This window comes from Phyllostomus discolor, chromosome 6, assembly GCF_004126475.2.
Source record: "Phyllostomus discolor isolate MPI-MPIP mPhyDis1 chromosome 6, mPhyDis1.pri.v3, whole genome shotgun sequence".
In the NCBI taxonomy this organism is placed as follows: Eukaryota; Metazoa; Chordata; class Mammalia; order Chiroptera; family Phyllostomidae; genus Phyllostomus; species Phyllostomus discolor.
The window spans coordinates 146,425,702-146,439,302 of record NC_040908.2 but is presented as its reverse complement, the minus strand read 5'-3'; the positions used below and the strand labels follow the sequence as shown (position 1 = coordinate 146,439,302).

The 13,601-nt window shown below is 46.9% G+C and overlaps 1 protein-coding gene across 4 annotated transcripts in view; it reads right to left on the bottom strand.

Annotated features, from left to right (window-relative positions):
* KIAA1549L (KIAA1549 like) overlaps nt 1-13,601 on the bottom strand; it is a 231,739-nt gene that overhangs the window by 98,129 nt on the left and 120,009 nt on the right. For 2 of the 4 annotated variants that reach the window (XM_028515516.2, XM_036029214.1), the window contains exon 2: nt 78-2,651. In XM_028515516.2, coding sequence (XP_028371317.2) covers nt 78-2,651 — 2,574 coding nt within the window. The remainder of the gene's footprint in view (nt 1-77; nt 2,652-13,601) is intronic. The other 2 variants (XM_036029216.1, XM_036029215.1) reach the window with 1 other exon arrangement.

The window sequence follows — 13,601 nt, the reverse complement described above, 5'->3', positions numbered from 1 at the left end:
TATCTGTGTTGAGCTTGAAGATGCTTTGGCCACAGAAGCAGTCATACCTGTTTTCTGGGTACCAGGAAACAAACTACCTGCATTAGTGGCTGCCCCTGTCCATTTCTCGGGGTGCTGAGAAGGCAGAAGCACTTTGGATGGGGTCCTGAATAAGGCACTGGTTGACAGAGGAGATTCGGCAGTAGAGTGATATCTCGGGACACTCTGGAATGGTGTGGAAGCATTTATCCCAGGAGATGGATAGATGCTGCTGGAAACTTGGAAACTTGTATCCATTCCATCTGAAAACACTGCCCGCAAACCAGCTGTGGAAGGCAGACTCGGAGAGGTTAGCCAGAGCGAACCTGTTGGGTGGGCAGGCCGCTGCAGATGGGGAGGGGGCTTGACGTGTTGGCTGGTGGATGGGTGATCTTCAACCTCAGCTGCTTGGAAGACCCCAGAGTGGTTGTTGTTACTCATGGACAAGATGGCTGTATGGTTTCCAACCATGGTAATGTCTGGCTGTCGGACGGGCTGGCTGGTGCTTATGTCAAGGACTGGATCCTGAATGCTAAAGCCGTCTGCCGTTGCTGAACGCCCAGCAGTGTCTTTGGAATGCTGAGATTCTATTGTACTGACAGCTGAAGCTAAATCATCGGGAGCAGTAGAGGAGGCTGAATGAGTTTTCCAACTTGTGGAGTTAATCGTGTGCCCATTTACATCGTAATTTGTTGGCTGCTGTGTGCCAGATACGGTTGGTTCTGTGGAAAGGAATCCAGTTTCCGCTGAAAGAGAACTCCAGAAAACATCTGTGACTGCTGGCTTTTTCCCGTTTCCCATTGTTGAGAAATCATAGACCTCGGCGGAGGAGGGAAACGCTGTCACCTGTTTGGAAGCTGGAACTGGCAGCTCGGAATGGTCTGTCGCAGCTGCGTAAGTCTCTGGACTGCTGTTGGAAGAGCTGGGAGATGGTGCAACAGTCTGGGTAGCTCGTCCGGAGGGGATGGAACGTGGCGGTAACTCTGAAGGAACGGTTGTTCTTGGCACTGTAACGACAGTGGACGAAATACGATCAGTGCTAAAACCAGAGGCAAATCCATTTATAGTGTGAAGACTCCGAATCTCTTTACTTGGGAGGGTCTGGAGAGCAACTATGAAATTTGCCTTTTCGTTTTCCTTTGAAACAGCTGTCACGCTATTCTCTTTCTGCCGGGGAAATGTCCGAGTTGTGGCGAGGAGATTTGGAAATTTGCTTGAGAGGAGGAAATCCGAAGCTGCAGCAGGAGGGGGTCCATCATGGCCCTCGTCCTGAGGAGTTGGCTTTCTGGGCTCCATGGACGGGAAGGCATGATTCTGTGCCGGCTGCAGGAAAGTAGGGGTGGAGGGCACATCTGCCGCTGCGCCCTGCGACAGAGATGCAGGAACCGCCCCAGAAAAGTTGGCTTGTCCTTGGCCAGCTGTGGTGGGAGGCACAGGAGAAGGCACCCAAGAGAAAGATGTGTGTTCTGCTGAAAGGGCAGGCCCTTCAGAATTCTCTGGGGCTGCTGACAAATGCAGTGGGTTAGCAGAGTCCTTTGCGGTGGCGGGGGCTGGCTCTCTGCTGGTTGTTTCCATTGCCACTGACTCAGCAGCAGTCTGGAAAAGCAAAGAAGGCACAGGCTCACGGGTCGCTGCTGTTGCCGCGCTCTTCCAAGCTGGCAAAGCCACCCCACTGTGTACTCTTTCGTCCACCTCAGCTTCGATTGGCTGAATGGATGCAGGGCTTGAAGCCACTTCCAACCTTGACCATGAGGGAGTTCCACCTGGCAGCTGAAGACTTCCAGGTGCTAGGGGATGGGGAGACAGATGGGCCAGTTCTGCCCTGGAGCTCAAAAACTCTGGTGTGGGGGAGCTTGCTGAGCGAGGACTCTCTGTGGAGGACAGCTCCGAATACTGCTTTGTTGAAGATCCAGAAAAACCTAGATGAGGGATGCCTATTAAATCCTGAGCATTTCTGGATGGAGTGTGGTTCGTTTCATCAGCAAATGGGTTTAGGGGATTAGCTACACTCTGACTTGAAGAGGAGTCTGTTGGAGTTGTTTGGGGGAGTAAAGGCACTGTGATGGGTCGCTCGGCTGGCTTAGAAAAGATGATGGAATGAGGTGAGTCAGGAGCCAATGAAGAGGATGGAGATGGAGGGAGAAGTGGAAGGATGTCTGACCTCAGAGAACGTCGCTCTGAGATGGAAGGAGTCCCTACCCACACTGGCTGAGATGGGAGGGCAGGGCTCGAGGACGGCACTGATGGGGCAGTGGACAATGGGGGGAGCATGCTCGTGTGAGGCAAACCTGACACGCTGGCTGTCTCTTTTCCCCCTTGAGGTCCTGGTTGGACCAGCGACTCAGTGGAATCCTTGTAAGGCTCGAAGGAGGAGCTATATCCGCTTCCTTGGTAAAGGGAAGACGAGAAGTCCCCATGAGCCCTAGCTCTGCGGTGTGCCTTGGGAGGAGGTGTTCGTGTGAACGGCGGCACGCTGGTGTTGTCGGGGGGCGGTCCCAGCACATTCTTGATTCTGTCCACTGCCGAGGAAGACTGGACTTCTGAGAAAGGCCATGTTGGTGAAATCGGTAACAATGTCCCAGGAGGAAGTGACGCAGGGTTTGGGGTCACGGTTACCGGTAGATCCGAGGTTCCTGTGAAACAAAGCATCGAGCAGTCAGGCACAGTCCGTCCTCAGACGCCTGCAGTGGTAGGTCTTGGAGAGAAGGGGTGGGCCAGCCAGGCACCGCTCAGACCTCTTCCACCCAGGGGTAGGCCAGCCAGGCACCGCTCAGACCTCTTCTACCCGCCCCAGACGCCACACTACACACACGCAAACAATGAGTTACACAATCAGAAATGTTCACATACTGCAGCTGCTGCACAGGGCAGGATTGGTGACGACTGGTCTCTGAGAAGCGATGTTTAAGCAAAGACGTGGGACATACTTGTGTATTTTGAGTCCTTTTTCTGTACCAGCTATGGGTACAAACACTGACTCTCACAATCTAGAAAGTCAAAGGTGAAGGAGGCTGCCTGCCATGGCCAGTGACCCCGCAATCAAGCTCCCCCAGAAACCCAAACTGCAAAATGAAAGGGCCATGTATCCAAACGCAAATCTTTTTTTTTTGGACCCTAAAGCATCTCACACAGAGTAAGTGAGGTTGCCTATGTCTGGAAGGATGGCAGCAGGGAGACATCTATCTTGTTGGATTTAAAAGGATTCCGGACGCTGTTATTCACCCCATGCCAACAAGCACCGGGGATTTCTTTCAGATGAGGCTATTTCTGAAAGAAAAACTGTTCACATCCGACCTAGGACCAGAGACACGTCTCATAAAGCCTGGTGTCCCTATAGGCACTGGCAGCTCCTATGGGTGGGACCTCGGGCAGAGAGGCAAGGACTCAGGGCACAGAGCTGGGAGCTCCATGGGACGGGGGCAAGGAAACAACAGATCAGAAAGCAGAAAATGTCACACTTGGGAAGAGAAATGGCATTCTCCATGACAACCCTTTGACCCTCTTTCTATGGTTCTGTGATGTGGATGGCCCCACGGGTGGCTAAGTGCTGTTAAGTCATATTTTAAATTAAACATGAAAAAGAAAGAAAAGGTACTTCTAGAGCTTTCTACATAGTTAGCAAAAAACTTTAGAGTTGTCTGATAGGAACAAACAAACAAGCTAAGCATTGCAGCCAGAAAATCTGGGTGTGCTTGCACCCCACAGCCACCTGGAGCTGCCTCCTGCATCCCCGCTGTGTGAGGTGGGGGCAGTAAGCTCGTAAAACATCCTACCAGGCTGCTGCAAGGAGCAAATGAAATCAGGAAGGTGGAAGGGCTCTCTTCAAGCAGAAAAGCACTCAACAAATGCAAAAAAAAAAAAAAAAGAAGGAAGAAAGAAAAAAGCACTATACAATGAGCTGTCATTACAGGCTCTAAGCCCTGGTGTGTTTTTTTTTTCTGTTGTTCTTGTTGATTTGTTTAACAAAAGAGGACACTGTGGCCCAGAAAGGGGACACCATTTGCCAGAAGCCACAGAACTGATTGAGGACAGAAGCGGCTTCAGCGACAAAGTTTCCTCAACTCCCTGGGCCCCATCTTCTGTTTCTGCTGCTTCTCTCACACCAGGGCCTGCCCCTCACGCTACCCCCACTGGATTCTGCCAACAGCAAAAAAGTCAAACTGAACCTGAAATCTTCAAATATTTGGGTGTTTAGAATATGCAATATACTCTGTAGTCGCAAAAGCTAAACAGTGACGGTTTTCTGTTTCCTTTGATACGACTTGGAATTAGTTACCACAAAAATTTTTCCTTTTTGATTCTTTGTTTTCTTTTTTTTTAAATTTCCCATTCTTGGGACTTACAGATACCCAAGAAACAGGCCTTCAGTCGTTTTTAGAACAAAGCAGGATATAAATCAACGCTACTGTAAAGGCGGGTGGGTGGACTTGTTCATTCGGCCTGTAAGCAAGGACCAGCCCTTGTCCTGAACTGAGCAGGCAGTCCTCAAAGCCCCCTGTCAGCTCCTTCGTCTCATCACCACGAGACACTAAAGCCCTTACCTGCAGGATCCAATACTCCCTCGGGCCCCTGGTGGCCAAAACCCCTTACACGGAAATAAGTGGCGAGATGCTCTTACAGCTACAGGACAGCAAAGTCTAACATAGCGTTTCATTCGAATATCTGTGCTCCTTGGGAAATGCCTTGGTTTGCAATAAAAATTGTATTTCCACGTTACCACATGCAGTCAGTTCCATATGGGAGTTTTGCAATTTTACAGTTATTAAAATTTCAGTTGTGCAATTCTACATGGAAGGCTGATACCGCTTTCATCACTCAGCCCTTCCTATTCATGTTGCCTGTCTTCTGGATGGTCTCAGCTTCACTCTCCTCATGCGGTCTTGCCTCGTTCTATACATGGGTGCTACAGGAAGCCAGGGAAGAAAGCATGTTCACTGCATTAGCAAATGACACCAAATCCAGACATGAATAACTTCAGAGAAACTTACTTCCAAGACTTAACAACGGACTGAAATTATTGATAAAAGATAGAAAGGCTAGCCCTTTGTCCAAATAGTACTGAGACAGGAATAGCTTCACTTTAAGAACAGCTTACATTGCCTGTAGGCAGAGTTAACTGGAGCTCATCCTGAACTAGAATAGGAATGTAGGCTAGTAAAGAAATAACAGATTCTTAGGCCACATTAAAGTGTTTTTGCTTCTAAAATAACAAATATTTCAAACTTAGAAAATAATATCTATACTGTCTCTATGTAAAGTAGAGAGACTAAATAATGAAAAACATACGTGGCCTATGGCTTACGAAACTCAGTCTTATGGGCGATGTGGACTTAAACATTCTCACCAATGTATAAAAAGATGCTCTGACCTTAACGGGATGCAATAGGAGGGAGTGACCTGATCAGGGAGGTCAGAGAGCACATCACGGAGGAAGTGACTAACAAGAAGAGATCCAAAGAACAAGCAGAAGTTAACTAAGCAAAGTGGTAGGGAAAAACATCCCACACAGAGGGACACACAAATGCAAAGAACCTGGGGCAGGAAGAAGCACAAATAGTACCGGGAACTGAAAGAAGGTGCCCAGAGCTAGATCAGGGAGAACATTAGTAGGCACGGCACGAGGTAGGTGATGGCCTGCCCACTGTAGTGTCACAGGGTCTAGTTTGAAGAGGTGGGGGACGGAGGGGAGGGGGTGATGCACAAGAGCAGATTGGTGACTTAGAGCACTCATTCTGGCTCTGGACGAAGAACAGACTGGAAAGCAGCAAGAGTGGATGACAGGGGACCGGTAAGGAAAACCTGCAGTGGTCCAGCCACGTGAGGTCAGCAAAGCTGCAAACAGCAGTTGAGCCATGGGTGGGAGACCGATATAGGTAATAATCCCCTGTGGCCCCTTTCAAATCTCAGACTTCAGGATAATGCAGCCCTTTAAATAGGTTTGTGTTTGTATACGCGATAGTTGTGTTTTTTAATGGCTGCAAATTCTCCTAAATGCCTCTCATTGAGAAGTGGGATCTGTGTCCCCTCCCCCTGAATCTGGGTGAGCTGGAGACTGTTCAACCAACTAGAGTATGGCAGAAGTAATGCCACGTGACTTGTGAGGCTACCATCAGAAAAGGCCAGGCAGCCTTCACTGGGTCTTTTGGAACGCTCGCTCTCCATATGCTCCCTCGCTCCCCCTTCTGGAACCCGGCCACCGCCCTGTGAGCAGTCCGAGCCACATGGACAGGCCATATGTAAGTCCTCCAGTCAACAGTCCCCGCTGAGCCAAGTGCCCCAGTCATTCCAGCCCAGGCCCGGGCACGTGAATGAAGAAGCCCCCAGAAAACCCTAGCCTCCAACCATCTGAACCACCTTGGCTGCCCGAGTCCATCCCACTGAGCTCCGAGGCATCGTGAAGCAGAGACAAGCCCTCCCCGCGGTGCTTGGTCTGAATTCCCGAAACCACGAGCACAGTGAGATGGCTGTTATTTTACGACACGAAGCGAGGGGTGGTGTGCCACACAGCAGAGATAACAGAAACAGTGCTGGGTTGGGTCCCTTGAGTCTGGGAAGTGGGTTTGTATAGATTTAATTAGGTCCTCACAAAAATGCAGAAGCCAAAATCGTTTAAGAACTTTCATTTCAGTAAAAATTACTTCTGTGTTCTACATGAGGTTTTAGAAAGGTGTCGAAGCTAACAAGCAAAATATATCTGTATTTCTTAAAGTTGTGTCAGGGAAGGGATAAGAAGGGAAGATGTGTTTTGAGGGGGAAGTGAGGGTAGATGGTATTTATAAAGAAGGGGAAATTCAGTTAGGAGAAGTAGGGCATGACAAAACTTCAGAGAGCTTAAAACACTCAGAGGAAGGCCGTGAAGCAGAAGTTTGATTTAGGGGGTGTGCTGGACACTCTCTAAGGCAGCCCCACGATCCCCGTCTCTTGGTGGCCGTGCCTCTGTGTGAGCCCCTCCTACAGAATGAGCAGAACCTGTGGCTTGTTTCTAACCAACAGAATACGGCAAAGGTCATGGCGTGATGCTCTTGTGATCACATCATCTTAAATAAGACTCCAGCAAGCTAGCGGACGCACTCTCCCTGATGGCCTGATGAATTAAGAGGCCATACTGGGAAAGCCCACGTGACCAAAAAATGTGGGTGGCCTCTAGATACTGCTGCAGTCTCTGGGAACTATGGATGGCCTCTTTGAGCAGAAGGTGATCTCCAGCTGAGAGCCAGCAAGAAGCCAGAGCCTTCAATCCAGCAGCCACAAGGAAACAAATTCTGCCAACAAGTTGAGTGGACTCTTCCCCAGCCGAGCCTCCAGGTGATAGCACAGCCCAGCTGACACCACGACTGACGCCTCGTGAGACCTTGTGCAGAAGACCCAGAAAAGCTGGGCCCAACCTCTGAGCCCGCATTGTTTTAAGTCCCAGAGTTTGTGGTGATGTGTTACCCAGCAATAGAAACTAATACAGGTGGGCAGTAAGGACCCAAGGTGGCAGGTGTGTGGCGGAGCAGGGGTGGAGAAGGAAGACAGGAGCACGAGGTACCATGACTGCAGAGTGGCGTGAAGGATGGCGAAAAGACAATCCAGACTGTGGAAAAGAAGCTCAAGGGAGTATGTTTTGATTGGAATATCACAGAGAACAAGCTGTGAAACAGAAATTCTAACCTAGTGCCCGGGACACAGAGACAGTTATCTGAAGAGAACAGAAAGCTTTGCAAGGGTAGAAACGAAGCCACGTGGCGACGAGCAGCAGACACGTGGCAGGCACTGTGCTGTGGGGCAGGCGGTGCTCTCCTGCCACACCCCACTGTTGGGGGGAGGGGAACGGGGAGTAAACCACGTCGTTCTGGTCACCCTACTGAATTCTGGTTCTTCCCAATGAACTCCTACTGACTCTCCAATCTCTCCCCACCCAATACCCCCATAACGTTCTTCTGCTTAGAATGACATGGACGATTCTTTGAGATGTGGTAACTGTCTTCAAAGAATGCACAGAAAGCGAAGGCAAACCCCATACACCAGAGAGGGAGATGGAGGACTGGCTACCCTTTCTGGTCACTGACAAGTACCACCCATTCCAGGGACAACCAAACGAGTACCTTCTGTTCACACGGTGTTTCCCACAAAGGGGCTGGTGACTTGGGGAACGTTAAAGGGAAGTAGCGTAAATGGCAAGAGATTTAAGGAGGTGCTGGATGAAGACAGACAGGGGGCAGAAATGGATTTATGTTGGAAATGAGTGACCCTCATCTCTCCCCATCCTAAGGAAACAAGAATGGGCAGCCCCACAAAGCCTATTAGACAGACAACTGACACACACATCTTAAACTCAGCTTATTTGAGCCGGGTTTAAATAAATCTGTGGTTCTCAGAGCTTCAGGAAGGTGTTCAGTCAGTCCTGTAAGACCATCATGCTTAATAATGACCTGCACGAGTACGCACACACAGGTTAAGTATCAAATGCTTTTGTTGCTTACCAAGTTTTCATAGAGTCCCGTGAGAGCTAAACTTAGCCTTGAACCAAGAGTCAGGAAGCAGCAGATCATTAACACAGTAAAACATAAAGAGTTAAAAAAGTGCCTGGTCAGGCTGGATGCATAGTCGCATTGACTGGTGCCCAACACATCGAGAGCTGCTGCCCTGGGCTCCCAGCCCTCAGCACCCCATGGGGAACACCGAGATGCGTGAGGATGGACTCCTCACTCTCCCTTGCAGGAGACTCAGACCCGAGCACTGATGCTGCTGTGTATGCTCAAATTCACCCTGCAGTGCAGGCGGCAAGCACACTTGGACCTCATCAAAGCCCCTGGGGACTTCAGGCTCCTCCTGCTGCTGCTACTCCCCCCTGAGCCTCTGTCTTCAGTCCCTAGAGCTGTGTCAATCCCTGCTCATAGCTGTTCTACCCCAGACCCCGAGCAGAGGCCCTGCTTTCCAAAGTCGTCAGAGTCTGCTGCTTCAGGGTGTTCTCCGCTCAGGTTTAAAGGGCTTCCCAACACTGCCTCGATTTGCTTCCTGTGTTCCTCAAAACTACACTTGTGACCCAAACACAATGACCGTCCTTTCCCACTCAGTGCGGCTCCTTTGACTGCTGAAGACACTGCGGAGGAGACAGCTTAGGTTCCCCACCGAGGTCATGAGACCTTTCACTCTGTCCCATTCACTGCCCACCTGCGAGTTTTCTTATTTGCAGCTCTTAAAGAAAAGCAAACCCAGTCACTAATAGCTCTAGGTATGGGAAACTAAAGCTACCAATAAACACACATTAATAAATATCCTCAACCCCTCTTCCTTGTATGCCAGAGAAAAGTATTTGCAGCTTCCCGCAGCTTTCTATCAGGCCCCAAAGTCAAACTGCCTGGATTCAAATCCCACACCTCCATTTGCTAGCTGTGTGACCTTGGACAAGTTACTTAACCTCTCTGTGCCTCATTTCCTCATTGGTAAAATGGGGATAATTACAGTACTTACTTTGTGAAATTCTTTTAAGGTTTAAAAAGAGGTGATACGTGTAAAGTCTTAGAACAGTGCTTTGTGCTCCAAAAATGCCAGCTACTATTGGCATCGTTACTGTTGCTGTGGCCATTATTTACTCAGCCCAAGGTGGGCACGGACGGAGGCACTCGCAAGCTTCCTCAGAGAACCTGGATGTCGTTAGAACTCAGAGATGCCTGCAGATCACGCACTGTCACCACCCCACGCACGTGTGGAAGCGCTTATAGTTTGAGAATATCTTCATACCCTAATCCCTCCTTGAGGTGGAGGAAAGGCTATTATCCCCACTTTATAGGTGAGGAAACCAGGGCTCAGGGAAGTCAAGTGCTAACTTGGTCAAGGTCACTCGGAGAGTTATCCTGCAGTCAAATATGTCTCAACTCTTTCGACTTCAGCTCCAAGCCTGGGGTGGGTTCCCTCCTCTCAGAGGGACCCCCACAGACAGGAACCCACACAGGAGCTCCCTCTTTCCCCCGAGTTTGATGTCGTGCCCGCTCTGGCGCCGCTTGGGCGAACATCGCTGGGCACAGCTATAAATCACAGACCTGCCAGGCTCTGATTCCCAGAAGGTCAGAGAGATGGATGAAGGGCCATTTGCTATGCTGAAGCATTCACCCCATACCCAGCAGTTCTGAAGTTTGGCGCCTGGGACACTCTTGCCTAAGATGATTTCTCTTGGGGCTTTTTAAAGCAAAATGCGCAAGTTAATAGAATCAAATTGCCATTCCTTGAAGGGATGCCAGCAAACAGAAGATCCTGTTTAATGCTTCCACAGAAGCATCTGTACTTTCAAAGCTCTCTCAGAGTTGTTTTCTTTTTTGCAAAAGTCCACTGCTTTCAAATCCTTTGTGAAGCAGGTTTAAAGACGAAGGTGACTTTCCCCCCATGATGTACAATTTCACTCTCATTGTTTTAAAACCTCAGTTTACATGATCATGACAGAAAAGTTAGACAAGATGGAAAAGCAGAAGGAAAAGAAAAAGAAGCCCACGCCCTTCTCAGCCCTCCCCACAAGCAAGTCCCACCACATGCAGAAAACCAGGGTTCACGCTACGGTGACCTGTACGTCCAGGCCGCACTCTCGGAAATGCCCTGGTGTGCGTGCTTTACAGATCTGCAGGCACACCACACACCCAACCCTGCACCTGCTTCTTCTCTTTTAGCATTACATGAAAACAGACTTCCACGTTGGATAAGGCTGCACAGCATTTCCACTAAGTCACGGTATGTGTTTTTTGTTTAAACATCCCCCACCTGTCAAGGAACAGCTTGTTTATACATTTTCAGTATAAATAATTTATAATTTTCATTATAAATAATGGCCTCATCCCCTTTCGGTTTCATCATTACTTGTGGCAGGTGGGACAGTCACAAAGGCCTCCTCCTCTTACGGACGAGTAAACCAATGGGACTTGGGGTTTCCCCCTCCCCCTGTGCCCTTCTGATCTTTCTGATGGGGTCATTTGTAAGTTTAAAACCTTCATCCCACAAGGTGGCATCAACTCAACCATAAAAAAACACAATTAATCACCAATAACTGATCTTCATAACTAGGACAATCCTATTAGCATATCTTTCTCACTTTTCATATTAATTTTCACTATTTAATTCCAATGGCCCTAAGGGAAGTTGAGGCCATTTAAATCCATTCGGCAGGAAAGACTGGAGACACGGCAAAGCCTGTTCCTAAAGCAGAGCAGCAGCAGGGGCCTAGAGAGCTGGACACAGAGACAGCGCATCCCTAAGCTTCCAGCGTGCTGGAAGGTTTAAATGTAAGCCTCTGCTAAGTGGTAGTGGGAATCACTCACATTTCTCACGATAAATCCCTTTTCTCCAACCGAAATTCTCCAATGCACCTGGGCAATCCATCTGGCTTTCTTAGCTCTAGTAAGACTCACTGAGCTTCTCCACTAGATTTCTCCCCTGAAGCCTGCTTAGTTCCACAAGTAAGAGTGTGGTTTTGGGGATGACTTATTCAGCAAAGCTGCAAAGTGAACACTTTCCTGTTAAAATTCCTTACAAATGTAACTACAACTCAAGCTGAGATGCTGAGAGGACAAAGCAGAGACAGAATGAGAGCTTCTCATATATACATATAGAATATAAATGTATAGAATATATATACATACAGAATATGTATATATGTGTATATATTCTATAATATATATTATAGAATACAATATTGTATTATATAATACAATATATATTATATTCTATGATTCTATAGAATTATAATTCTATATTCTATATAGATATATAGATTATATATTCTGTAATATATTATATTCTATAGAATTATATATTCTCTATATAATAGAATCTATCTATAGATAGATACCTGCCACATGTAATATAGATAGATTCTATATATAGATTCTATAGGTTCTATTATATATAGAATAGAATCTATATTCTATTATATTCTATAACATATATTATATATTCTATATATGTATATATTCTATTATATGTATATGAGAATACTTTTGATATTTAATTCAGAAATGAAAAAAACTAAACAGACAAATTGATATATGAAAGTGGAGCCACTCTTGAAAAAGGCACCAGGACTAGTCAATTCAGCTGAGTTGTAGCTTCTAAAAAATAGGTAATTCTAATGTTATTAAATCAATTCAGGCCTTTGAAATATATGGAAATGTCCCAATTCATTTGAAACCAGTCCTGCTTTAACATCAAAATCCAATAAAGATACCTTAGACAAATAAACAATGATCAAAATATGTAAATGAATACAGGGAAACCTAGCAAAAAATGTATGTGTGGGGGAGAAAAGTACAATAAAAAATAGAAGGTTGGGTGTACTCCAGGATCATAATTACACAATTATATAAAAATTATGTATGTGTATGTAAATAATAATACATTATTTAATGCATAAATTATTTTTAAAAATTTAAAAAGTCTGTGACAGTTCTGGCTGATGTGGCTCAATGGTTGAATGCTGGCCTGTGAACCAAAGGGTCACCAGTTCAATTCCCAGTCAGGGCACACACCTGGGTTATAGGCCAGGTCCCCAGTGGGGGCATGCAAGAGTCAACCACACATTGATGTTTCTCTCCCACTCTTTCCCCTTCCCTCCCCCCTCAAAAAAAAAGTCTGTGACAGTCAGCACAAACACATATACAAGCACATGCACCAAACGCACCTGCACACAAAAGGGGAATGTATGACTTTTCCTGGCATTTACAGACCAAATAATATGATGCTGGGCCAAACTCTGGACTCTCCATGTCCTGCTGTCACTGGTAGCCCCAAACTCGAATCATCTACAACATTGCTCATGAGAGGCAGAGACTTTCCCATTCCTTTTCATCTCATGGGATATTTCATTAGATTGAAAATAAAATAAACCTCTATTAAAGATATCCAAACAATGTGACATATTCTAAAACTGAGGATAAGCAAAGATAAGCATGTCAGAATATCTATTCCAATAAATACTGGTCCCATGCAATGGTCTGAGGGCAAAAAAGTCCTGTATTCAAAACCACTCAGGAAATTTCTTTGGGCAAGTGACCATGTGGACAGAACACTGAAGACTTTGAACAGCCTTGTAGTAGACCCTCTGTTTAACCTAGAAACCCCCAAACTAGTTGACTGTGGAACTCTTTCTTCCTTTTCTTCTCTGCATGATACCAGTTAACATCCCAAGGAAGCACTGCTCCGAAGGACACCGCATGGGAATTCTAGCTTAGGTCATTGCAGAGGGCAAAGTCGTCACCCTTGGGCAATTTCGGACACAGAGATGACCCAGAGAGGAACTGATGGGTGCACTGAATCCATCACAGAATCAGAAAACAAGTTCTTTGTCATATAGATGGCAAAGTCTGCTCCTGTGTGCTTGTCGCACAGGGTACTTTACCAGACGTATTCATGAACTCTTCCGTCGATGTCGTCACTTGAGATGGTATCGTGGTGAGTGCTAGGAAAACTGTCAAGCACTGTTGTAAATGTAGAAGGACCATCATTATTACACTGTTTGGCTCTAATGTCATCGTGAATGTTAAATTACTTTAGATAAAAGGATAATATGAATAACTTGACTGTTTTCCTCTCTAACTGGAAACATACCAGAAAAATGC